Here is a 26,892-nt window from a genome sequence, read left to right as displayed (position 1 = left end):
TGGAAACGACTAGCATGCATGTGCGGAACCTATCTCTTCTGGATCAACTCAAACCACATGAAATTCCTGCATTACTTTCTTTCCAATTGATGTATGAATTTCACAGCCCCACAGTTCTGATAGCCCCAACCAGGGCTTTTTTTTTTCATAGAACGTTCAGAATGGAGTTCTGGCACCTTTTTGGGATGGAACCTTGTAGGGTAGGCAAGGTGGGTTGTATGACATGTGTGAGTTCCGGCACCTTTTTCTTTTACAAAAAAAGCCCTGGCCCCAACCATGAGTTTTTAAAAATAATATTTTAAATATTTTTTAAGGGGAACCATTCTCATTCTCCTTAACTATTATTATGGTTGGTCACACAATCAGACAGATGTTCAGACTGGATTTGGCATTTTTAGCCACCTATCAAGTCCTTCCCAAGGACCTGGGATATGCAGACTTGGTTGTTTGATAGTGTTAAAAGGTATCCTTGCAGGATGTAAGATCTTCCAACTAAAGCTGCCTTTGCAATTGACAGGTGATGATATTATTATTATTATTATTATTATTATTATTATTATTATTATTATTATTATTATTATTATTATTATTATTATTATTATTATTATTATTATTGGAGTTTAATTCTGGAAGGCTGGTGGGCAGATCAATGCTGCTTGCTCTCTGTTAAAGAGAAAAATACAAGATTATACCGAGTTGTTGTTAATCTCATATATTTGACTAATCTTCAGGGTTTCAATCAAACCTATAGGCACAGTTTTCCTTGCACAGTAAGCCTCCCTTTAGCTTTTCCAATTTCCCACTTAAATCAGGGGGCATCAAACACGACCGCCTTGGGCGACATCATGCCTGATCCTTCTCTCATTTCCCTAAGCGACTTTCTGCTCAGTTTTGCAAGCTGAGCAACTCTCCAGCAAACGCTGCACGGCAGAAGCGGCGGCCGCTTCCGAATAAATTGCAATATAACGCAGCCCCTATCCCCCCCCGCCCCAAAGGGAAAAAAAAAGCCAACAAGCGTCTTTAAGGTGCCCTCGGAAGAGAGAGAACCTGAAGCGGGACAAAAAGGAAGGGAAGGAAATAGGGATTGGAAAAGGGAGGAGCCCATCAAGTCACTCGGCCAATGCGGGAAGCCAACGTAGAAAGGAAGGCGGGTATCCGGAAGAGAAAAAGTAGTCAGCTGTAAATCTTCCCTTCCGCTTGGAAGGGACGGGGAGTGACAGCTGGCAACCATGTTTCAGTTTTTGGTAAGACTTTGGCAAAGGGAGGGGCGGTCCGGCTGAGGGGAGCGCTGCAAAAAAGAGAAATTTTAGGTGGCGACGCCCGGCCGATTTTGGGTGTTGTTTAGAAAACTACGCAGGGTCAAGTCTAGTTAGCGCTTGAACGGGAATGCTCCAGGGACTGGAACTTTTTTTAAAAAAAACACCTTTCCGGAAGGCTTTCTTTGTTTTTGGAATCTGTCCAGCAAAAAAATAATTTATTTAAATGTAGCCTCCCACCTCTCATCGTTACTACTACTTATACTTGCTTGTGTTACTAGTCCTTCTTGTCAGATGTCATTAAGCCAACCTCCTGAAAATTGATGCGCTTTAGGGATGTTGGACTTTAAGTCCTATAAGCTGAATGGTATTTCTTCAGCTGAATTTCCATGCGACTCTTAACTGTGCAGCTTCTTTCCAAGGATAGGTGTAAGTTTGGATTGTAAGCATCCCTGCCTGTAAAAATAATTTTTCTTCTTCCCCACCTGCACCTCCTATATTTTGCATATGTTTCTACTTTTCAAAAAAATAAAAATAAAATGCAATCCTCATACAAACTTTTTTCTATCTTTTTCTTGGAAATCTCCATTGATGGAGCAACCACAATTTCAGGAAGCGGGGCTCTTCTGCTGCTTAACAGTTCCCACAGTCAGGAAATTCATCATTATTTCAAGTTTGGGTCTCTGTTAAGCTTCCACCCATTAATTCTTAATCTTAGGTGTTCTGGAGAATAAATCAGTGGTTTCTGCTCTGTGACATTCGTTCGTGTATTAGAAGATTGCTGTCTTGTCTCTCCTTAGACTAAACTAATCATTCACTATGGAATTTAATCTCCAAGCTCCTTACTTTCTTTGTTCTCTTCTCTACACTCTTTCCAGTTCGTCAGCATCCTTGTGCTATGGTGGCCAGAACTAGACATAGTAGTTTAGGTGTGGTCTGACTAGTATGATGTAGAGGAGTATAGTCACCTTCTGTAATGATAATACTATTTCTGTGGATGCAGCCCAAAACATTATGACTCTTTTGGCAACTGTGACACATTGCTGGCTCATGTTTCATCCCAGATACTTTTTGCTAGTACTATTGCTAAACCAGGTACCACTTATCTGTGCATCCATGCAACTTGGTTTTTCTGCCCAAGTTTAGAATAACTTATAATCCTGGGCAGGAAAACTTCTGCTACCATCATCCTGCATAATCAGTGGTTCTTGCTGTTTTGTAAAAAAAGATATTAGGATGGTTTGCAGAATTTTAAAAGCATTTGATTCTATGAAATACAGATTCTATGAAACTTAATGTGCTAAACTGTGGTTTGTTTAAAGTACAATGACTGGGTCTACCTGTAAGCCATTATAGGTTTCTATAATGCATAACGTATTTCTATATTTTAACAATATAGAAATACAACAAATAATACTACATTTTTCATAAGATCATAATCAGGTCAGGTTCTGGTATGAATTATTGAGATCCAGATATAAGGTTGATGTAAACAAGTAGTAGTAGTAGTATTTTATTTCTATTCTGCCTTTTTAATATGAATTCTTATTTTAAGAAGTATGGAGGTAATCAGGATTTGTGGATAATATTTCTTTACTCTATTCCCCTGGGGATGTTATAATTAAGATTAACTTTTGAAATACTATACAGTTTTGCTGAATTTATTTTTAATAATATGTATATAAGATATGTATTGGGCATAAAATCCACATCAAAATGCAATTTCAATTAGAATACACAAAGCCAGCTGCACTGCAATTCTCCTGGGACAAATTTTAGATGTGTGAACTTCAGTTCCCAGAATTCTTCAGGCAGTTTGGTCATGGCTAAGAATTCTCAAAATTGAATTTCATTCATCTGGAAGATGCCTATGTTGGAAAACATGGGGGTAGAGCATTTTATTTTTATATTTTTTTAAAGAAGAGGTCGGACAACAACTTGTTGAAATGGTATAAAGTCTTCTGCTTGGGCAGAGGGTTAGACTAGAAGACCTCCAAGGTCCCTTCCAACTCTGTTATTCTCTTGTCATCAGTGCTTCTAATTTTATGCAGACTTTTGTCCATAATCAAATTTCTCAACTAGTTCTGGAATATTAGCATTGAGTATAGTTTGTCTTTCCATTCCCAAGAAGCCAGCCAAACTGGGACAAACTTTGAGGAGCTGAAAGAAGCTGAACTATTTCATGATAAATTAAGAGAAAGGGGGAGTGTGAAATCATGTGGCAGAATAATAGAAATAAATAGGAAGTGGGAATACAGATCAGAGACAAAATAAATTCTTGTATTGTCAGAGTACGATGGATATAAGACTGTGTGTTTCATTTGTCAAAGCCAATTAAATAGAAGGCTCATATGGAATGATGAGGTTTGTCTTGCATTTTTGTGTAAAAACTGATCCCATTGCAAAATTCCAGAAAGCCTGCTAAAAAATACAAGTGCAGTCAGGTTTTCCATCCACCACTTGATGGAACAATTTCAGGGTGTATTTTATATTTTCAATGAGAGAGCCAAGTTTGCTGCAACAGGAACAAACTGGACTTATTGGAGAAGTAAAATACTTATCTCTAGAAAAGTAAACATTTCTTTATCCATCCTGAAAACAATAGTATGTTAGATATGAGGAGGAGGGCAAGGATGAGGATCGATGATGATGATGATGATGATAAATGGTCCGTGTTGGGGTTCTATAGAGAAATATGAGAAAACTCAGAATCAAGCATGTTTTTTCAGAATTAAAAGAAGCTGCTGCTACTGTAAATCTCTGGGTTTTCATGTTTTTTGCATGTCCAAGACAAAAATGTTTCTCATTTAATTAGTCTATAAATTATTCAGAGTGTATCTTTCTCCCCTCTCTGGCTGGAAGAAGACGGTGATTCTTATTCAGAAATCTACCTGATTCCTTGAGATTCTGCTAGGACGTTCTGATTACTATGAATATTTCCATGAGTCAGTCTTGTGGATATTGCCTTCCTCACTAGGGTTGTATCAGCACATGAATGGAATTACTGCATCATCGGGATCCTTGCTCAGTGGTGGAGTTTCCTGTGAGCTTCCGTAGTCAGTCTTTGGAATAGGTGATTGGGGAATAAAGTGTTCTCAAGTTTCTGGAAATTTAAGTTTCATTATTATTATTATTATTATTATTTTAATCCCATTTATATCCCGCCCTTCTCCGAAGACTCAGGGCGGCTTACAATTTAAGCACAAACCAATGTGCTTAGCAATAGCCTTCATTCTATGCATATGTCTGCTTATTAGGGCTTATTAGGGCCCCCCCAAGCGGCATTATTACAAAGTCAGCTTAATTGCCCCCAACAATCTGGGTCCTCATTTTACCTACCTTGGAAGGATGGAAGGATGGAAGGCTGAGTCCACCTTGAGCCTGGTGGGATGTGAACCTGCACTAATTGCAGGCAGCTGGTGTTACTTAAGGAGGCATTAGCCCACTGCTCCACCAAGCATAGTAAGTAATGCTTTATCAGAGAAGAGTGTGTGTGTGTGTATATTATTTTATTTTTATCCTTCCTTTATAATCCTAATATGTAACTCAAGGCAGCAAACATGCCTAATACTCCTTACTCCTCCTCTTGCCCCACAATAACAAACCTGTGAGATAGGTTGGGCTGAGAGAGAGAGAGAGAGAGAGAGAGAGACAGGCCCAGTCAACTAGCACAGTCCCCAACCTTTACGGCTTAGCCGGTGGCAGGGGGGGAAAGAGGGGAACCAACTTGCATGAGCTAGTTGAGCTGTGCCTGTGCATGCTGGGTGCAAATGCACTTGTGCATGCACTTGTGCAAATCGAGCTGCATGCATGCACGCTGGCCCACCACTCATGCAAGTTGAGCTGTGTGCATGCATGCTCCAACCAGCCACTCATTCCTCCTAATTCTAAACGTGCCACGGCTGGTAGCGGGCTGTAACCTGGGGGGGGGTTGGGGATCTCTGACCCAGCAGTCTTTCATGCCCTCTGTATCTTTCATATAGCTTCTTATATTTAAATATCTTGTTATATGCCCATACAGTATAGGTAGTTTTCTATATTATGTGGGTGACTTAGAGCCCAATTATTTTGCTTCATAAATGATAATGTTCAAAGATATTTCGAACAATTTATGAAATAATCCTTGGGGAGTCATAGAGATGCAAAAATACAAATTGTGACGGATGTTGTAAAATTAAGGGAAGATTACCATAAATGTAACTACCCTGCCCAAATTAATTCAGTGAATTGTTCTATTATTTCAAGATGTCTAGATGAAAAAAAAATGTCCATTGCTGAGGTCTGTTAAATGGGATTTGTTAGGTCAATATGTTACTGTCATAGCAAGCACACAGCTAGGCAAATTAGATTGGACTTCAGGTGCTTGGGGAGAAAATGGTGATTTCTAAATCTTTCCCATTTCCAAGAAAGTAAAGCAAACATAGGCTTCAAAGCAGCTTTCCCTAACCTGGAACCAGCTACAGTCATGGGAGTTGTAGTCCAGCATGTCTAGAGGGCATATTGTTGGAGAAGGCTAAATTAAATGAAGAATAAAAATTTAGGGTTACTGCTTCTCCAGATGAGGTTATGAAAATTAATATCATATTGTACATTATTTTAAATGGGGTTTCTTCCCTTTTTTTGAGCACTGCATCTATTATATTGTATATAGGAAGTGAGTTGTTAATGATTTACAATGGCAGACTTTTGAAAACAATCATAATTTTATTGCTCATATTTTTAATAGCTGTTTCTATTCCTGTCAGTAAAACCTGCAGTTCATTCATGGCTGAAGTGGAGATTCTCAAGTGCTAAAAGCAATTAACCTCTAGGCATTGGAATGTTAAAATAATGTTTCATTACTCTTTCAGTGTTATGAGATTTGAAGACTTCATTACCCAGATGGAAACCATTTAAGAAGTGCACATTTAAATTAGTCCAAAAATCTTGTTTTTGGAAAGTAGATGAATAAAATTGGATAAATCTGTATGCACAGGAATAAGCCACCACAAACTGACAGCAGTACATAGTACTGGACTGCACAATGGAGCTATATTAAGCAAAGGTTTTTTTATGTGAATTGGAGTTGGATAGTCATTCACCAACATTTAATCTGTTAGTCTGACTACTCCTCCATTTGGTTTTCCATGTAGGCATCTTTGAAATGCCCATGAAGGTGCTTAATGAAACTCCTGCTCTGTTTCCTTTGACATCATTCTTGTGATTATTATTTTTTTTCATCTAGGGACTTAATTATATATGTATTAATTTGCTAGGGTTTATATGCTGCTCCAGTCAGAATGGCCCAGTAAGCATCAGGAATGTATATACTTTGGAAGCAATTGATCTATAGGTGATGTCATTCTAATGCCCTCTTGATCACGCTATGGCATGATCATGGAATCATGGAATCATAGGGTTGGAAAGGACCATAGAGGTCTTCTAGTCCAATCCCCTGTGGTGTCCCACCAGGACACTTAGATCCCTCTCACAGATACTACTGTTGAGCTAGGTACTGTCTATTCTATACCCTTCCATTTGGTTTCTCCTGCCTTACTTTTCTTATAACTGAACATCATCTTTTGGATAAGGCCCAATGCTCAAGTCTGTCAAGGTCCTTCTGGAACCTGAGTCTCTCTTACAAAGTATTAGCAATTCCCCCCACCCCAATTTGGTGTCATCTGCAAGTTTGATGAGTGCTACTTTAGTCATTTATGAAGTCATCTTGTGTTGAAGAGCACTGGGCCCAAGACAAAACCTTGAGGTACGCAGCTGCATGCTTCTCTCCACATAGCAGTATTTTGGGGGAAGGGTGGCAAAATCAAGGTCCACCACTTGTGTGTCCAGTTCCCCTATTCCCCCCCCAGGTGGGCCGCCAAGCTGCAAAGGTTGAGGACACTGTTTTAAAAGAAGTATATGTTCTAGCCACAAAAAAAGTTACCCACTTACCACATCCCTCCATGGTTTGTCTTCTTGATATTATTTCACAGTAGAGAAGTAGAAACAACCATGAAAAAATGCTGGCAGCTAAATAAGTGGCAATGAAAAAGGCAGATCCCCTACCCCAGGAATCACCAACCTGTGGGCCACAGCCCACTACCAGTCCACGGCCTATTCACAACCGGGCCGTGCAAGTGGCTGGTGCACACACGTGCGTACACGCAGCCCAACTCATGTGAGCGTCGTAGGCGCTTGGGGCTTGCGGTCCCACACATGGGGGCTTTCAGGGACTCATGGGAGCACTCAGGGCCTCACTCGCATGAGCAACAGGAGTTTGTGCACGTGCACTTACCTGCCCTTCCCACAAAACCATCCCCTTTTTCCCCCTTATCCCTCCCCCTCCGGGTCACCAACTTGGAAAGATTGGGGAACTCTGCCCTACTCTATCTTTTTCCTGTCACACTTGCTACTAGGAATATGCTATTTGAGGTCTTCCCAAATCCTGGCCTGTCTGTTTGCACAACTCCAGTGTTTAAATTGCAAATGGTGAATAAAGGAATTATTTGTATGTAGTTTACATGGAATTCAGCCAAATGGTAGAAACCGTTTGGCAAAAACATTAGCTAAAAACATGATAAACACTTTAATGAAAGTCAGGTTTTGGCCTGAAATTGGCAAAACATGTGTTTTAAAAGATAGAATGGAAAACTAATTGCATTTCTAAATTGCATTTCATGTGTGGTGAGAGAGAGAAGTAAAATCCTCAATGTTATCCTTTTTGTTCTTTCTCCAGCTTGGTTTTGCAGTTGGCAATGTAGTTGGAATGTATTTGGCCCAGAATTATGATGTAAGTATTTTTGCTGCTTTTGAAATTATTTTAAGAATTGGAATTTGTGAGGATCGTAGAGTCTATCAAACACCAGATGAATCTGAACTCCAGTTCCCATTTTTTTCTAGAATGCAGTGGTCAAAAATGTCAAAGATGATGGGAGTTGTTGACTTGCAGTATCTGAAAGGCTATTGATTTCCTATTTTTGTATGTAACCATAGTCCATCAGCTTTTGATTTGTGTAATAAGGGGAGTCCAGATCAGTTTTACATTCCTTCATCCATTCCTTCATTTCATTCTGTTTCCACATTAACCTGCTCTTACTTATATGTATGAAATATTTGTGATATATTTTGACACTTTTCCATTGATACCTGCATTATAAGTTTTGGAATGCTAGTGTTTTCTTAGTGTTTGTCCTAGAAGGCACCAAAGTTTGCCTGTTTTTTCCACTGCTACTAATTCCAACAGTAAAGCTTGAAATGCAGAAATTAAATAAATTAATCTTTGGTCACTTGAAAAGACACTAGAGCAGGGGTCCTCAACCTTGGCAACTTTAAGCCTTATGGACTTCAACTCCCAGAATTCCTCAGTCAGCTTTGCTGGCTGAGGAATTCTGGGAGTTGAAGTCTATAAGTCTTAAAGTTGCCAAGATTGAGGACCCCTGCACTAGAGTATGGTGCGTATTAGAGTATAGAAGAAGAGACATTCCTGTACATATCATGGATCCAGAGATTACCTTGAATTGACTCTCCAAATTGCAGTGCTTCTTATATTCCTTTATATGTTTATAGGTTCCAAACATTGCAAAGAAGATTGAAGACATCAAGAGAGATGTAGAAGCTAAGAAGAAGCCTCCAAGTGATAAATGATGCTGATTTAGGCATCCTATTCTTCAACATAGACCATCCAGCCATAGGTGTCAAACCTTTATTGGCTTTAATGAATGCTGCCATGCCTGATCTCAGAAGGCCTTAAAAAGCATTCAGGCTTAGTGTTACTATATCCATGTGGCCTCCTTGCACTTGACTTTTTTCCAAAGAAAAAAATACCCCATACAGTATATATACAAACTAGACTTTTGTTCTCAGTTTATTGTTTCAGAAATACTTTACATTTAGTAATAATGAGTCAGGAACAGAATAAAGATATGCCATTAATTATTCCAATCTAAAAAATTATAACTAGAAATATTGGTATCTATTTGTAAAACACTAAATGTCTGATAAAAATGCCCACCTTGTTGCTGAAATATGACCTTTGTATTTGATTGTTGGGCATTCCTGCAGCATGTATAGTCAGCATGAATTGAATGTCAAACATTGAATAGTTTATAGAGGTATGATACCCAATATGCTTTATCCATTGTTTGTAAAAATCCTAAAAAATATTAAAATTTGAACAACTTAAATGAATTGTTCCAATGTATCAACAATATACTCATCTTCCAATTCTTAGTCGGTACTTCAATTTATAATATTTCTAAGGGTATAACTGGTATAATTTGGAACTGATGTAGTCCTGCACTTGCATTCTGATGATGAAAAAATGAATCAAACTATGCAGTTACTGGCTTGTATTTTTCCTGTTTTGTATCTGTTGTAGCCCTTTTTTGAAACAAAGAAAGATGCATTAATTTAAAGATGGTAAGAAACCTGATTCTTCATAACGTTTAAGAAAAGCCTGGATGATCATTGCTGACAGTGCAGGGGTAAGCATACCTAATTGTAGCCCTCTCCCCCCAAACATTTTTGTACCCTATTCTGATAGATCTCTCTATTAAATTTTGTTAATGGAACTGCTGAAAGTGGCAGTATGAAACAGGCTTAGTGTGATTTAAAAACTATCCCAAATTCATGCCGACTACTCTACTGAAACCCTTCCTCACCACAAATATCAAAGTTTTAAGTTTTGGCTTCCTAAGGTTTAATAATGGATTAGATAATATGCTTTTGGACAGATTAACTTGGAACCTAGAATTCTAGTTTTGTGTCATATGCTAAGTGGATTACCTGTATATTTATATGAGAATTACTTGCATTTATTGTTTTCTTCATTTGTTAAATAGCAAGTTTTGGTACTCATAGACTTGGGGTTATAACAATGCTCCTATACTCTGTTGAGTACAGCTTTATGGATTACCATGTGCATTCAAAAATGTGTGTATTGTAACAATAAATAAATACTAAACTATTGTGACAATTTCCAGCTTTTAAAGGGTGTCCAATTCACAGTGATGTCACTGAGAACCTTTTTCCCTTGACCTGACTTAGTTCTCTATGTGGAATTATATTCATCACATTAAACTTGATGTGACTTTTAGGATCACAATAGCAAAGATTCTTTTTGTATTATCATTTTTCAGATCTTGACCATCACATATAAATGCAGTGTTAGGGCATTGTTATCAATTGTTTTTTTCTACAAAATATGAAGTGTTTAGGTAAAATTGCTTGATTTTACCCAAACACTTGATTTTATCACAATTTCTTTCCTTCTTTCTTTCAGAATTTTGTCTATATGGGTAAAAGGAAAAGTGGACTATTATCCCAATTAATGCAAATTTTCAGAAAGGAAGAGAATTAGCTTTGAGAGATCAAAGCTAATTTTACATGAAGCAGCATGAATATTTTTTCTCTCCATTGCATATTTGTTACCATTAAATCAATGGAGCTATTGCCTTATATCATGGTCTGCAGAGTTTGTCTTTACGAAACGGTCTATCTTCTGAAATTTACAAATGGTATTTTGAAGAATTACAAAAATTCTTTCTCATGTCTGCAAAATATGTAGGTTTAAACAGTACACATGATGGTAGAAAGAAAAGTTGTTTATTCACTTCCACTGAGAGTTGTCAGTTTTTCTTTGAATTACATTCTTCAGTCCCACTTAGCACACACAGTTTCTAGGACACGTTTGCAGTGTAACTTATGGAAGGGATACAACAGACTTGAGTACTAGGAATTTTAGAATAAAAGTATGGGTTGCACATGAAATATTTTAATGAATTAGTGCATTATTTATCAGTATACTTTGTGAATTGTCCACAAATTATATTGTAAGAAAAGACGAAGTAGATCAATGTTTTTCAACCTCAACAACTTTAAGACATGTAGACTTCAACTCCCAGAATTTTCCACCCAGTATGTGAGGTTGTGAAACACTGAAGTAGATAAACAGAAATCCTTGTCTCATGCAAGGAAGTAACCATGATGCACATTTTATATCTAGCTGACTATCTACCTGTCCAGGAATAAGCATATACAAACTATGTAAATATATGCAGAGTTTGGAGAATTAAAGAATTCAACGTAGAATAACAGTTGATTAATTTCACACGTGTTAAACCATAATGTTGGTGTCTTAGTGTGTCTTTGAATTATGAATTTGAAGATAAGAATTTAGGAACGAGAATTCAGCCATTCTGGACTATATGCAGACTTATTGTTTATTTGATGTGATTATCTGGAATTACTGTAGAAAACTCTCATATTTGGGGCAGTGATTCAAGAAGATAAACATGTTTAGGAATGTTGAGGGAAGAGGAAGAAAGAGAAGGTAACAAGTAACATGGATTAAAATTACTGCTATGTCCTTTGAAAAACAGAAATCTCACTGGAGAAAGGTCAAAGTGGCAATTATTCATGCTATCAAAGGAGTTGAACATCAATTGATCGCATCAAAATAATTTTATATTCACAGGCCATAAAAACAATCAAATACAGTACCATAGCATGTATTGACAGTCCTTTTAATAGCAAAAAAAAAGTTTTTCCTTATAAGAGTTAATATACTTGGACACAAATATTGGCATCTGTTGCTAGACTTGTGTACCAAATTTTAATCTGGGAAATTATTTAAATTGGTATCCATATAATTTTTCAATAATCAAATCAAGTGTCCTAATTACACAATAAAGTTTTATTTTGTTCCCTTTTGTTTGCAAATTATTTCCATTACAAAACTTATTTATTTCTAATCACTCATTTTAATAATGATAGGGTATTTATTTTTCTTCCCTAGTCTTGCTGTGTATTATGGCTGAGTTTATACAATATACTGAATAATGTTCTGTTTAATCATATTTTGTTAAATTGGCTGGGTCCATGCATTATTATTTCAATTTATGATAAAGGAAATACTAACCAAGTCTATATTGAATACATGTGTTGAAAATGATACACCACAAAATGATTCCCTACCATCCTGTCAGAACTGATGAAGCTTCTTGAATGAGAAGCGAAATGTCTTTAAAGAAAAACACGAAAGTCCAGTTGCCTCCTGAAAAAGTACCTTTGGGATAACTATGACTGATTTTTATTTATTTATTTTATGACTGAGAATCGCCATAGACATTTAGATACACCACTTCCATATCACTCAGTTTAGCAGTTTGTTGCTGTTATTTAACTTACTACTTTGATTAGTTCTCATTGTAGGATAAAGGACAAGCACTAATAATGTCACCAGTAATAATACTTTTCTCAGCCCTGTCCCATTTTTATCTATAGTTAAGGGAATTTTAAATAGGATACAAATTTGCAGTTAAAAGACACTAGTGATATTCTTTGCCTACGTTCAGGTCTTCAGTAAGGTTAACATTTTATTTTTTAAAAATTTCTTATTATTAGAGAACGAAGAGCCTTTTCATATTAGAGAATGTTGGGGAAACTCTACAGCCCAACAACACACATACACTTTAGATTAATTCACTAATTAGGTTTGATGGGAGCCATATGCTCATGATTTTTTCCAAGTTCTTTCCTATATCAAGTAAATGAAAGCTAACGTGTAAGCATGGGCAAAGTTTGACAAATTCTCTCATACATAGGACAAAAGTATAATTGGAGGGAGTGTAAGAAAGAATGGATCCTATGTTATACAGTATCTAGCTATGCTCTGTTATGTGTGATACAGATTTATTTGTTGTCTGTTCCTCCATTTCTTTCAAATAATCTAATCCTTACAAGAAGTGATCTTGAAAACTAGGGGCTTGCACAATTCATCTAAAGCAGAGATCTCCAACCTTTTGGGCACCAGGGACTGGTTCCTTGGAGAAAGGTTTTTCCACGGACCGCAGAGTGCATGGTTTTGTGTGCTTCCTGCATCCCACGGATGGGGCTTTACTTGTTTGTGCAGACTGGTTGCTGGCATGCCGCGGACTGGTACCGGCCCGCAGACTGGGGTTTGGGGACCCCTGATCTAAAGAAATGATGGGGATCCGAATGTGTATCTTGGCAACATTTGGCCAATATTTCAATCAATACAGCAGATGGTCATGTTGTTGGAGCTGTGTGAGAAGCCATTACAGATACTAGCTCAGGTGCTACTTCAATAAAGAGTGAAATAGATACTTTTGTGAGTTTTTCAGTGAGCTCATCAGCTCTATACCTGGAAGACATTGATATACATTTAAATAATATAATAATAGCTATTATTCAGCAGAAGCCACTGAAGTCCACATTGAAGGTTCTATCAGAAAAGCACAGCTGGCAATCAACTTTTTTTGGGGGGGGTAGGACATTTATTATTATTACTGATTTCACCCTTGAAGGTTGCAGGAGAGTTGTCTGATGGAAAGGCAACATCACTAGAAAGAGATGAAAAATCATATCCTTTGCTTTTTTTTCATGGTGGGAGGAAATTTATTTTTAAGGGCAAAATGGATGTTTTGATCTGGACAAAGGTTTCCCACATGAGTTTATAGGGCAAAATAAAAGCAGAACATTTGTTTATTTATAGGTGGTTTTTGCCACTTCTATGGAAATTGTCCTTTGCTTAGCTAGCCAAATTAAACCCATCAATCAGAGGGGCAACAGATGTTACCAGGTCACCCTCATATCACTAGACTAGAGAAAAATCCTTTTGCCATTCTGTTCCCTGTAGTAAGAGCAGGCCTACATTAAAAACAAGAAGACAAAAAAAAAGAAGAAAAGGGGGAATGTTTGGACATTCCCACTACAATTTCTAACACAAGAATATCAACAGTTTTTAGACTTGGCTTTATTATCAAGCAATTTCTGCAGCAGAAGCATTAGCAATGGGAACAAAAGATGGTTATTGCTTTTCTTAATGGAAAAAAACATACAAAAGGTAATCAGGATATAATTATTACAGGTTATGTATCATCAGTAATAGGATGAGAATACATAAGCATTATGAAAATAATAAGTCTATTGTAAAAGCACTTAGTGCAGAATAAATCTGTAGGAATTCGAGCAGTCCCGACACAGGATCATTCTAGGGGAATGTGCCTGGTCCTTCCAGAACTCAGCAAAGTCACACTGGCATATTTGTGTGAATCTTGCCTATAGTCTGCAATTCCAGCAAGTAAAAGCAATGCTTTCAGCAAAAAATGTGTCATGTATGTGTCTCACTTTGAGAGTGGGCAACTAAATTTCATTTTTAATGTGCACCATTGTGCCCACAGTAAAAAAAAGATTATCTTATCTTATCATCTTATCTTATCTTATCTTATCTTATCTTATCTTATCTTATCTTATCTTATCTTATCTTATCTTATCTTATCATCTTATCTTATCTTATCTTATCTTATCTTATCTTATCTTATCTTATCTTATCTTATCTTATCTTATCTTATCTTATCATCTTATCTTATCTTATCTTATCTTATCATCTTATCTTATCTTATCTTATCTTATCTTATCTTATCTTATCTTATCTTATCTTATCTTATCTTATCTTATCTTATCTTATCTTATCTTATCTTATCTTATCTTATCTTATCTTATCTTATCTTATCTTAAAGGTTTCCATGAGGCAACCACACTCTTCCTTAAGCCTTGCTATCCTGAAAGATTTCCTCACGGGGCATCATTTTCTGCACAATAGTTCCCCCTGTTCTTGTGCTAAACTTTATGCAGAATTTCATGGAAAGGTAAAGCTGCAGGGCATCTGCTTTTATTGGGATTTCTCTGAAAGTTATTCTAGATTCTTAGCTTTGGCCAGTGCTAACAATGGCTCCTCCTCTTCAAGCTATTTCTCAGAGCTAAATGAGGATTAAGTAGCTTAAGTGCTTGTATTTACAGCTAACAATAAATGCAGATGCTTTTAAAATCCTTCCTACGCTTATCAATGGCATATTTCAACACAGGAAAGATTCCAATTCCCCCCCTCAAATTACAGGTTTAAATTGCAGGAAGCAGGTTTATCATTGCAAAGGTAATTCGGGAGACCTCTATATGGATTGAATTAGGAACCAAGCAAATTTTTTCAGTAAGAGAAAAAAAAATCATTAAAATGAGTTAGTCTATTTTACGAAATGTTTAATTGTGTTTGTTAATGATAATAGTGCAATACAAAAACACTCCACCAAACAGAAGAACATCTATCCAGCACATTTTGTGGGGCTTTCTTCAAGTAAGATATTATGTTGAATATTTTTGTGTGCTTTCAAGTCAGTCTTGATTACTGGCAATTGCCTGGACAAGTCAATGAAATTTTCTTAGCCAGAATTTGGAAATGGTTTGCTGTTACTTGCTTCCTAAGACTCATAGGGAATAAATGGCCTAAGGCACTCAGCTAGATTTGTACATAAGGTAAGATTAGAACTCACAGTCTCCTGGTTTCTATGCTGATGCCTTACCCGCTACACCAAACTGGCTTTCTTAATCAAAATTAGCGAAAGAAAATAAATGAGGGAGAGAGCTGGAGAGGGAATAGTAGAAAAGGAATATGAGCAAGACAGCATTTACTGAACTGTAGAACATCCAATTTAAACATTTAAAAAGAAAAGTTTAGAGATTCAAGAGACTGTATGTATAGGAGGGCTTTATGTTATGAATATGAATAGAGCCAACAGTTCCACTGAGATCATCAAAATAATGTTAAGGATCCTTTATAAGGATCCTTATAAAGTAGCTTCTATATACAGCTTTCTGCACAAACATTTACAAAGTTAACACTTAATCTTTAAATTTACAGTAGAGTACCATTAGTTACACACATCCCATCAAATAAAAATGAAAAAAAAACTTTTAGTGTCTCAGTGTTCATTTAACAGTTAAAAATAAAAATGGTAGCTGGTAGATGTAATATTGGGAGAACTTCAGTTATGTTACCTCTTACTTTATTCCCATTCCTGATACAATATATAATCGAGTCTCCTTGTTTAATATATATATATGTACAATGACGTTTGTCCACTTTCTGAGATTTGACAAATTTTGCCAATGTTGTCTATGATGGGACAGTAATGTTATTACTGGTTTGGGCCCAATCAGGAAATATGTCCAGTTGGAAGAGTCTAATTCCCCAAGTATTTATGGCCAATGTAACAATCACTAGTCCAATGATATTGACACCAAAGCCAGCTTTGATCTACAAATAAAAAGAAAAACAATTATGTGTATCAATTTGAACAAGGCTTTGCAGTTCAAGCACACCAGGTCTGGATAGGTTCTGGCATTTTTTTTTATAGACCAAATCCAGGGAGCATTTAGATCAACTACTTAATTGCATTAATTCATTTCCTTCTATTTCCTTATGCGTCCTTATTTTTACTTTACCAAACTACAGTCAACAAGGCAGTAACTGGGTTGAAATAACCCTAGATCTATCTCTGATCTATCTATGTCAGTGTTTCTCAACCTTGACATTTTTAGATGGATGGACACCTACCATCTTAAAGCTGCCAAGGTTGAAAAAAGCCCCTAATCTATATTTTATGTCTGAGATTGTCTTAATTCTACTCAATATTTTTCCTCAACTACTTTTTCCCTTTGACACCATTCTTTGAGAGTTGGGGATGGTAGTGGTAATAATAGCGGTACTGGAAATTATAATTTCAAAGCTCTTATAAATGTAATTTGTACATTACAAATAATGTAAATCTATTGTTATTGCATTACATTTGTTGAAGTGCTTAGTTGTTTTTGAAATTTACTTGATTTAATTGTGGGTGCTTAGTACATACCATATCTTTGATTTTACAATGCCCGTAAGTGAAGACAATGGCATTTGGAGGGTTGCCCACTGGTAGCATTACCGCAAAAGAGATGCACATGGTGACAGGGATCAGGGTGTACAGTGGGTTGATTTGAAGGCTTTCGGACTATAAAGAGAACAAGGAAAACTAATTCTTTTGGTAATATGAATAACAAAACAGTATTATTAGATCTAGTAGGCCATACACACTCTAGCCACGCCCACCCAGTAGGCCATGCCCACCCTGGCCATACCCACCCAGAACCCTGAGGGCAACCGCAATGCTGATGCGGCCCTCAATGAAATTGAGTTTGACACCCCTGATCTAAAATACAGGTTATCTGGATTCACATTTTTTTTCAACCACAGAGGTAGACTGCAAGATATTGAAGGAATATACTGCACTGTTGTTGATAAAATTGAAATCTACATGCATTCAAATGAGAATTCATGCAGAAAATATAAGAAGGAGGTCTACCATCTATAACCAATTGCCTTGCATTTTAGCATCCAAGATTGGCTAGAGACTTGGCCTCCTACCTCAATAAGTCATAGACAAATGGTTCTAGCATTATCTCTAGCAAATGGCAATGTGCTAAAGTGACAATGACTACACGGAGATGTCATCACGCAAATGTCCCCATTATGTGCTTGTGTTCCAAGGTCTGATGCAAGTATATAAATTACAGCATTGATGAGATGATAGCAACAGGATTGTGTCACCATTTCCCCCCCTCCTTTGGTGGCATCTTGGACTTCCTATCTCAGCTGACTTTAATTTTCTTCATGCATTTTATTAAGCATTAAATGAGGAAATGGCTTATTGCCTTTTAGCATCGAGTACATGAACAATAATGCTTTTGGTTCTTGCAGAGATTCCATCACATTCTTCCAAAAATGAAAAGGGTGAGAGTCTCTGGTTTGTTTGGATATGTCCTTACTGCCTCAGAAACACTGGCCAAAGTAATGAGGGGTCCTTGATGCTCTCTAAGCTTGGCTGTTTTCTTGCAGACATTTCACTACCCAAACTAGATAACATCATCAGTGCTAGTAGGGAATGTGTTTTGCTCTCATTTTATATTCTAGTGGATTGCCTTGTCAGTGTTTGAGGGGGTGCTCTTAGTGGTTGTTTGGTTGGACTGTTTACGATTAGCTTGTTTATGGTTAGCTTGTTTGGCAGTTCCTTGATTGCAGTATTGCTTACTTCTTGATCACTGGCCTGATGTTAATCTTGGACTTCATCTACACTCATCTGGGTATTGATTGCTGGTAAGGAGATATTTTGGTCTTTTTGTTTCCTTTTGAATTTGATTGTCTCTTCTGAATTGTACATAGATATCAAGGGCCTTCTTTGTAGTGGCTCCCTCGCTCTGGAACATTAAAGGTAAAGGTAAAGGTTCCCCCGCACATGCGTGCTAGTCATTTCCGACTCTAGGGGCCGGTGCTCATCTCCGTTTCAAAGCCGAAGAGCCAGTGCTTGTCTGAGGACGTCTCCATGGTCATGTGGCCGGCATGACTAGACGCCAAAGGCGCACGGAACGCTGAAATATTCTCCTCTATTGGTAACCAAAGTAAGCTTGGCAATATAAATTATTCTAAAAAGGTAGGAGTAATAATAAGAACAACCTTGTCTGTTTATTTTCAGATGTCTGTGTATCTTGTGACTAGTCCATGTAAATAGGAAAAGTGCTCTTTACAGCTCTAAATGTGCCCATTATCTTAAAGGAATGCCTAACCTTGTTTTTAAGAAACCCTAATCTGTACTCACCATACCACATAGAATTGGGAGAAAGATTGTTATGGTTGCAGGATTGCTAACAAACTCCGTTACTATGGACACCAGGAGACAGGCCAGCAGACTGACTGCCCAAGATGGAAGGCTACTCAGGGACAACATTTGCCTCCCAATCCATGTCGAAAGTCCAGAGGTCTGAGGGGACAAAGAAAAGATAGGCAGAAAAAAAACCAAGCAAATTCTAGTTCTTGCATTAGCTGTTCCAAGCATTAAGCCCCAGTTCTGAAGGAATAAAAAGATAGTTTTAATGCTTCCACATATTGGCGGTTAGATTGTTCATGAAACATGTGAATTCTCCTTTGCTTGCCCCACATCCAGTTTCATTTATTGTCTTATCCTTGAGACTCTGTTAAAAAAGAAATCCACGAAAGACTTTGAGAGGAAGTGAATCAAGTTGGTCTCTGTCTGCTTTATCCCTGGTGATTTGAACTCGTCTAGGCTGGACAGGTGCTCACTTACCATTTTCTTGCCTATCTTAACTTGTGTTTCTAATCTGTTTTTATGGTACTGTTTTTGATAGGTTGGACTGTTTTTTCCCTTTGTGTAAAGACAGATGCAAAAAACAAGTTAAATAGTTCTGCTTTCTCCCTGTTGCTTGTCGCTTATTGCCACTTTCCCCCACTAATGGACCAATCATTTGCTTAACTTTTTTCTTGTTTTTTATATGTTGAAAGAAGCTTTTTTTGTTATTTTAGACTTTGGTCGCAAGCCTTAGTTCATTTTGAGACTTAGCTTTCCTTACTTCATCTTTGCAGACACGGGCTATTTGCTGATATTCTGCCTTAATTATGTGCCCCTCTTTCCACTTTTTATACTTGTCCTTTTTAATCTTTCAATTTATCAGAAAGTTATGCAGCCATGTTGGTTTCTTTTGAGAGCTGTTAGTTTTCTTCTTTGTTGGTATTGTGGTAGACTGGGCTTTTATTATCTCACTTTTCAAAATTTCCCAAAATTTCTTGAGTTGTTTTCTCCTCAAGGATTCTCATCCATGGAGTGCTTCCCAAGCTCTCTCTAAGTTTATTGAAATTAGCTCTCTTAAAGTCCAAGACTCTAGTTTGACTGTGTTCTATTACTTGTGCTTCCAGAATGTTGAATTCCAAGATTGCATGATCACTTCCCCACAAGGTCCTGTGGCTTCAATACCTTCTATCATTTAATCTCTGTTAGTGAGGATTAGATCCAATATGGATTAGATCCAATAGTTCCCTTCTCTACTTTTTGAGAGATAAAGTTGTCTGTTAATTTGTCAGGAATCTGTTTGGTTTTCCACTTGGTACACAGGTTGTCTCCCAGTTGATGTCAGGGTAATTAAAGTCCCCCATTACTATTGTGATGTGCTTCCTACATACCTTAGTTAGCTGACTAGCAAAAAGTTCATCTATTTCCTCTGTTTGGTTGGGTGATCTATAGTATACACCTATGGCAATGTCATTTTCCCCCCTTTTATATTGACCCAAATGCATTCAAGACTGTTTTCATCATTGTTGTGCTCTATTTCTGTAGAGATGTAGTTATTTCTTACGTAGAGAACAACTCCACCTCCTCTTTTGTTTGGTCTGTTTCTTTTAAATACTTTAAATCCAAACTCATCAGTCCAAACTCATCATAAGTGAAAGAACAAACTACAGTCCAGTGCTCCCTGGCACATTAGGATCAGAAGCAACCTTTCAAATAAAAGAGATGAATTCTGTCTCTGTTGCATATTTCTCAAAAGTATGTTTCTCAGTGGAGAGTGGAGATCTGGCAGGCAGATTAGTAAGTGGTAAGGATAAATGTTAATAATTCAGTTATTTTAATTCCTCCAGTTTCCAACACTTTCCATTTTAGGTAGACCTCAACTTATGACCATAATGAACCCCAACATTTGTGTTGCTAAGCGAGACAGTTGTTTTGCTCCATATTAAAACCTTTCTTGCCACAGTTGTTAAGTGAATCACTGCACTTAAGTTTATTTATTTATTTGGAAGATTTGTATTGCTGCCTGCTTGCACATGATGACTCAAGGCAGCTTACATAAATAAAAACACCCTATAAAAGACTAAAATAACAAGAGGAAAAATAATATAATAACTTATATAATAATATAAGTTGTTAAGTTAGTTACATGGTTGTTAAGGGAATCTAGCTTTCCCATTGAAAAGGTTTGCAAAAGGTGATCACATGATACCGGAATATTGCAACCATCATAAATATGAAAGGTGCCAAGCATCTGAATTTTGACTATGTGACCATGGGGATGCTGGTCATAAGTCACTTTTTCCAGTGTTGTTGTAGCTTAGAATGGTCACTAAATGGGTGAAGACTACAGTATCTGTACTAGTTGTCATTAAACTGCAAACTTTAAAAGAATCGGCTTCAGAGCAAATTGTGAGTCTATTTTCTGAATATTTGGAATATTCTGACATTTGGAAAACAAGGATATATAAAAAAAGAAAGTTAACAGGTAAAAGGAAAAATAGCCGAGTGATAGGAATTCGGATATATGAGTGATTGTAGTCTCCTGTCTCATTTGAGAAGCTTTTTGCATGTGATTATTTCTGATTCCTGGATGGATTTCATTCTCTGGTAGTCACTGGGCAAAGAATATGGAAAGGGAAAATTGAATTGATAAGAAGTGGGGTGGGTCCAGACTCTTTTGGATTGGACTTTCTCACCCCTTTAACTTCTTTTCACTGTGCATCAAGGAATGAAGCTATTGAGGGGGAAAAGTCCCTCCCACTATCAGCATTTTAGTTTTGTAAGCAAGGTAGCATTTCGTCTATCGAACATTTCGTCTGTGAATGGTGCAGGAGTATGAACGGATTTCCAGAAAACATTGCAGGCTTCAGGAACCATGTGCACTTCAGGATGAGATGCAGACAACACAGATTTATCCCGAACAGCCTGCGCCTGTCTTCAACAGGGAAGGGACACAGGGCAGAAAACATCCTGCAGCCAAGAAGGCTGCACACACATTGACACTACTCTGGTGACCCTGAGGACACAGATAAACCTCCAAATGGCCACAACAACTCTCCAAAAGAATGCAAATGACCAGCTGTCTGCAAGGAATATAAATTGTTCATTTCCTCACCATCCAGTCAGAGCTGAAGAAGCTTCTTGGATGAGAAGCGAAACCTCTTCAAAGAAAAACAAAAAAGTCCAGTTGCCTCCCAAAAAAAGAACCTTTGGGACAATATAGCATTTCATTACATAGAGCAGGGTTTCTCAACCTTGGCAGTTAGAAGATTTGTGGACATCAGCTCCCAGCATAGCTGGCTGGGGAATTCTGGGAGTTGAAGTCCATACATCCTCAAACTGCCAACGTTGAGAAACACTGACACAGAGCATTACCAGAGTGAATATCCTGAGGTTAATTGTCTTACCTTACATCCAGCTGCTAAAGCATAACCTCCTCCAACCAGAACTACTATCTCCCATGGCATTGTTTTCTCAAAGTCCTTCCAGGTGATTATGGACTCTCCTGAGTTAACATCCATAGACTTATTATTAACATGACCTATGACAAAACAAAACACGCTTGCTTTGTTTCTAGATTCTTTTGCAGATAGGAACTGCACTGTCTAAAAATGTCTACAAAGAAATACTTTTTCAGCAGAATCTGGAAAGCGGCAATGTCTAAGGTAAAATCTGGTGCCTACTGGAGATATTAGAGCAGACATGTCAAACTCGCGATGTCACGTGACATCACGCAACATATCGGAGCCTTTTCACCATTGCCGGCAATGGGGTGGGCATGGCTTCCGGATGACGTGTCTGGCCCACGGGCTGGCAGTTTGACACCCCTGTATTAGAGGAATAAGACCAATGTACCTGGAAAGTATCAGGTTAAGAAAATCTAGATAGGAAAAAAGAAGAGATCTCTGTCAGAGAAGGCCATGATGTTTGGGCTGCTGAGTGCTAATATTGAGATCTGGCAATTCAATTCAATGTATTTGCAGGCGTAGACCAGTAGGTATGATAAACAAAATAAAGTTAAGACAGAATTAAAATAGCTATTTGAAATCTGCAGTTTCTCTATCCTGGTTTTTGCCCTTAGCATTCACAAACTAAGATTTGCCCTAGCCTAGGGTAAATTTGGTCTCGTGTCCAGCTAAACATCCACTCCAAGGAGACAATCTAGGCAGTAAAAGTATAATTGTGACAAACAATTGTGATGTGAATATGTGAATTCTGTTTTGGATACTGACCCCAACTGAAATAAAACAAATGTTGCTCCATATAGAAGCCTTCATACCTTTCACCTTTTTCCCAAAGGATGGCTTCTTTGCTGGAATCAAAAAGAGAAGGAAACCAAGGAAAACAGAGACAGTGGCATCTGTCCGATAGCCTTTCCTAGGAAAACCATTGAACAGTTTTACAACAGACACTGGCTGTAATCAGCAGATAGATTTATTTTCTGATGCATCTCCTTTTTTCCCTCACTGGCTCCATACACATGCAATTTCTTTTACGAATCATGATTTGTTAAATAAGCCAAGGCATCCTGTTCTTCACATAATTCTGGGATATAATGCCTGGATCCTCATTGTATTACAACTGAGTCAAACTATGTCTTAGCACTGTGGGCAAAGATTTGCAAGAACTTTCTATAATACATACTGAATAATGCGATTTTATCTTGCATGGTACAGAAATGATTTCAGGAACAAGAAAATAGATAAAATAAGTGTAGGAATACTGATAATGCTCTGTATTATTGCCTCCACAACCAATGAGAAAGTGTGGATGGTGGTTTCCAGAAGTAGTAGAGATGGTAACTTAATTACCCCCAAAATCTGGTGGAAGACACATTCGGCTTAGTATGATTCTTCCAGGAAATTCCTAACTTGTGCTGCTGTTGATTTTCTCATTCAAAAGATGGAGAAATGAACAAGAAGATCTAATGTTTATAACAGTAAAGGTAGTCTTTGACTTATGACCACGATTGAGCCCATAATGTTTATTGGTAAATGAGACAGCTGTTAAATGAATGTTGCCCCATTTTACATATTTAATTTTTGGCTTACTATTTCATATTTACAGAGAGCCAATTTGATTTCATGGTTAAATCCACTTCCTCTCAGCCCTAAGAAGGAGGCAATTGGGAAAAAAAATCTAGAAAAACCTGCCAGCAGAAAATTGCAGACAGTCACCAGGAGTCAAGTTTGATTAAAAGGCACAGTCCCCCCCCAACACCCCGCTTCATATTCATTGTTTGTGCTTTGCATAACTTTGCATACCTCACTGTCTGGCAGTGGAGGAGCAAAAATATTGGACTGCAGTTATAGGATAGTAAACTGATTAAATTTTGAAAACAAAAACTCCAAGCATAGTCAGATACTGGTCTGCTGTTAAGATTCTAATATAACTAAGAATCTTTTGCTAAGTGTAGCTAACAGTCAAACTAAGCCATTATATGAGATGAGATCTATGATTTACAGTTGAGTCCTTATCAGGAAGCCTGACATTGTGCTTCTAAGTAGATACTTACTGTTCAAATAAGGAAGACCAGCCTGGAACAAACCCAGGCTCTCTTGTAAACCAGAGCAAAGCCATCAAGATGAAGAAGAATGCAGTCATCATCTCAGGATAGCTAGAAAAGAAATATTTATGCATATTTTAAAAGAAGCATTTAGAACAGAATCCCACAACCCAATACTTTGTTGATTAGTTCTACTCAGAAAGTAGAAGGCAGCTCCTCCAGGTTGACTTCATCCATGCTGTTTCTTGGATCTTGGTCCACTGATATATAATTGAGTGGTCTTTCTCAATCTGGCCCTTACAAATGTACTGAAACAGTAATAGCTGGAACTTTAAGCCGGCTATCATGTGTGAAAATCATAGGAGTTCTAATATGTCTGGAAAATGGCAGACTGATTATCTGTATACAATAAGCAACATGGGAACCCTATTCCTTACCTAATATTTCCCAGCTTCTCGTATTCTTCTTGGATTCTCTTCTCAGACATTTCTTCCCTCTTGGTCTTCTTCTTCTTGCTTATTGAACAGGTTTCTTTGAAACTGAAAATAAATAAGAGATGGGAAAACAGAATGCAGTTAGAGTATGCAACTGCAGAAAGATTTGCAGCAAATTTATACTGGTCCTGACATCTGCACCCTGGGGAGAATTGAATTAATGTCAGAAAAAAGTACTCAGTTTCCCAAATGAGTTTGTTCCTCCGTACTCATAAAAAGGAACAGAAGGGGGTCCTTCTGTGTAGATTTAGTTCATAAAGTATTTAAAGTCCTTTGTGGATTTTTCCCTGAAATGAAATGGATTAACACCATCGTTCATTTTGGAATTGGTGTTTCTAAGCACAGCAATTGAAGAAGAGTTTTTTCTGAAGCAGATCACAGGAGTATATAAGCCAGCATCTGACCCACATTATTTACCATCAGTGCAAGTAAACAATATATACTGTACATATCTTAAGTCTACCTCAGTTTAACCAAAGTGTGAAGGTCAAAACCAAACAACTGCAATTTACATCTCAGTTTGAACTTGCATCTGATCAGCGAGATCCCTTTTTTGATGCAACATTAAGCATTTTGATTTAAACAAAGTAGTTTCAAATTTTTACTTTGCTTTCCAATCCTTTTTTGCTTTGAGTTTGCATTTTATATCATACCAGAAGATATGGGCAATGGCACTTACGGCTCTTGTCATCCAATTCTGAAAACTATTACTACTACATTCCATCACAGTTTCACTTACTTGCAAGCAAGGAAAACCCAATGCATACAGAACCAGGTTAACACCAACATAATGAGAGAGATAGGAAAATTGAATAAGATCAGAATCATGGGAAAGAAAATTCTACTGTCTTGGGAAACTCTCCTTTGATAAGAATTGGCTTTTTGCTTGACTTCTGTTTGGTGTGCCATCTTATTCCCTCTTTCAGCTTCCGGCTTCCTACTAACATATTTTTCCCATTACTTGTAACAGACAGCCTAGCTTTGGGCTTCTTTATAACTCCAACTTTCGGCTCATTGCTATGTCAAGTTTTCAATATAATACATTCTTGAATATATTGCAGTAAACAGAATTACAGATTAATAAGCCACAAAATGTACATTTTGTAATAAAAAAACATTTGAAGTTGGCAGTGCCCACAGAATGTAACTGTTCATTGTGCAAAAATCATGTTCAGACCTGTTGCAAGAGTATACATTATTTCTGATTTATTATATCTTATTTTTATTAGGAAACAAAATGTCTCAAGCGATTAATTGGAGCCCTTCCAAGATAAGGCCAATGTTGACTTGAGGTCATTGCCAGCTTCCAGCTATTTGTCTACTAGCATGGAAACAATTTCTTTCTTTATAATAATCCTCAGGATTGCAAAACAGGCTCCTTTTTAAAAGATTTAACTAAAACAAATGATACAAAATCTAAAACAGTTGAACACAAAACCTGCTATTAGAAACAGAAGAATACAAGAATCATTCAGGTTACCAGAATTGGACTACAAAAATCTCAACATTAAATTGTTTCCATATTCTGTGCCCTCATCTACTGGTTATCTGGATGTTTGCAACCCAATTCTTTTAACTGTAACTATGAATATATTATCTGATATTTGCTGATGCTAGTCCTTGGCCTCCATTTCATAGCTTTGATGTTCCATAGTGGACACTGGGATATTGTTGGTGTAATACCAGCATGTTGTAGCACTTACTATAGACTGGGAATGTTGGTAGATAGGGCAGGTTTCTGTCAGACTCAAAAACCAAGAATAACATATGGTAATTTTTCCAAGTCAAATTCTTTATTGTTTCCATACCCATAGACAGAATCTTACCAGACTAAGCACTCTATTATCTGCATCTCCCATATACTCTGGGAACTATTAGGGAGGGGCTGTCTTTCAGTCTCTTTCTCCTACACATAATATCTGGACTGAATTGCCTCTAATTCCTCTGGAATGCCCACCCCCCTAGCCTGGGAATCTAGCCTACTACATTCCATCACAGTTTCACTTACTTGCAACCAAGGAAAAGCCAATGCATCCAGAACCAGGTTAACACCAACATAATGAGAGAGATAGGTAAACTGAATAAGAACCAGGTTCCAAAATTCACCACATCAGAATTTGGGTAATGGCTGGGAAGAAATTAAAAGAAATATATTCATAATCAATTTATATATAAGCTTCCATAAGCAT

General features: G+C 37.3%; 2 protein-coding genes across 2 annotated transcripts in view; one reads left to right on the top strand and one right to left on the bottom strand.

Annotated features, from left to right (window-relative positions):
* Nucleotides 1–7,941: 7,941 nt before the first annotated feature.
* Nucleotides 7,942–10,198, top strand: STMP1 (short transmembrane mitochondrial protein 1; the record flags this gene model as incomplete). The annotated part of the gene is made up of 2 exons (XM_081331726.1): nt 7,942–8,022; nt 8,799–10,198. The coding sequence occupies 2 exons, from the start codon at nt 7,942–7,944 to the stop codon at nt 8,874–8,876; spliced, it is 159 nt and encodes a 52-aa protein (XP_081187852.1). The 3' UTR covers nt 8,877–10,198.
* A 6,005-nt stretch (nt 10,199–16,203) lies between these two features.
* SLC13A4 (solute carrier family 13 member 4) overlaps nt 16,204–26,892 on the bottom strand; it is a gene marked incomplete at its 3' end in the record, with an annotated part of 40,515 nt that continues 29,826 nt past the window's right edge. The window contains exons 9-16 of the mRNA XM_081331725.1: nt 26,712–26,831; nt 24,647–24,748; nt 24,219–24,320; nt 22,983–23,080; nt 22,111–22,244; nt 18,719–18,880; nt 16,940–17,077; nt 16,204–16,344 (exon numbers count right to left, since the gene is read on the bottom strand). Of these exons, the coding sequence (XP_081187851.1) occupies nt 16,204–16,344; nt 16,940–17,077; nt 18,719–18,880; nt 22,111–22,244; nt 22,983–23,080; nt 24,219–24,320; nt 24,647–24,748; nt 26,712–26,831 (997 nt within the window). The remainder of the gene's footprint in view (nt 16,345–16,939; nt 17,078–18,718; nt 18,881–22,110; nt 22,245–22,982; nt 23,081–24,218; nt 24,321–24,646; nt 24,749–26,711; nt 26,832–26,892) is intronic.

Source organism: Vipera berus, assembly GCF_964194415.1.
Source record: "Vipera berus genome assembly, chromosome: 6".
NCBI classification, from domain to species: Eukaryota; Metazoa; Chordata; class Lepidosauria; order Squamata; family Viperidae; genus Vipera; species Vipera berus.
Note: the sequence above shows the minus strand (reverse complement) of the source record. Positions and strands in the feature narration are given on the sequence as shown.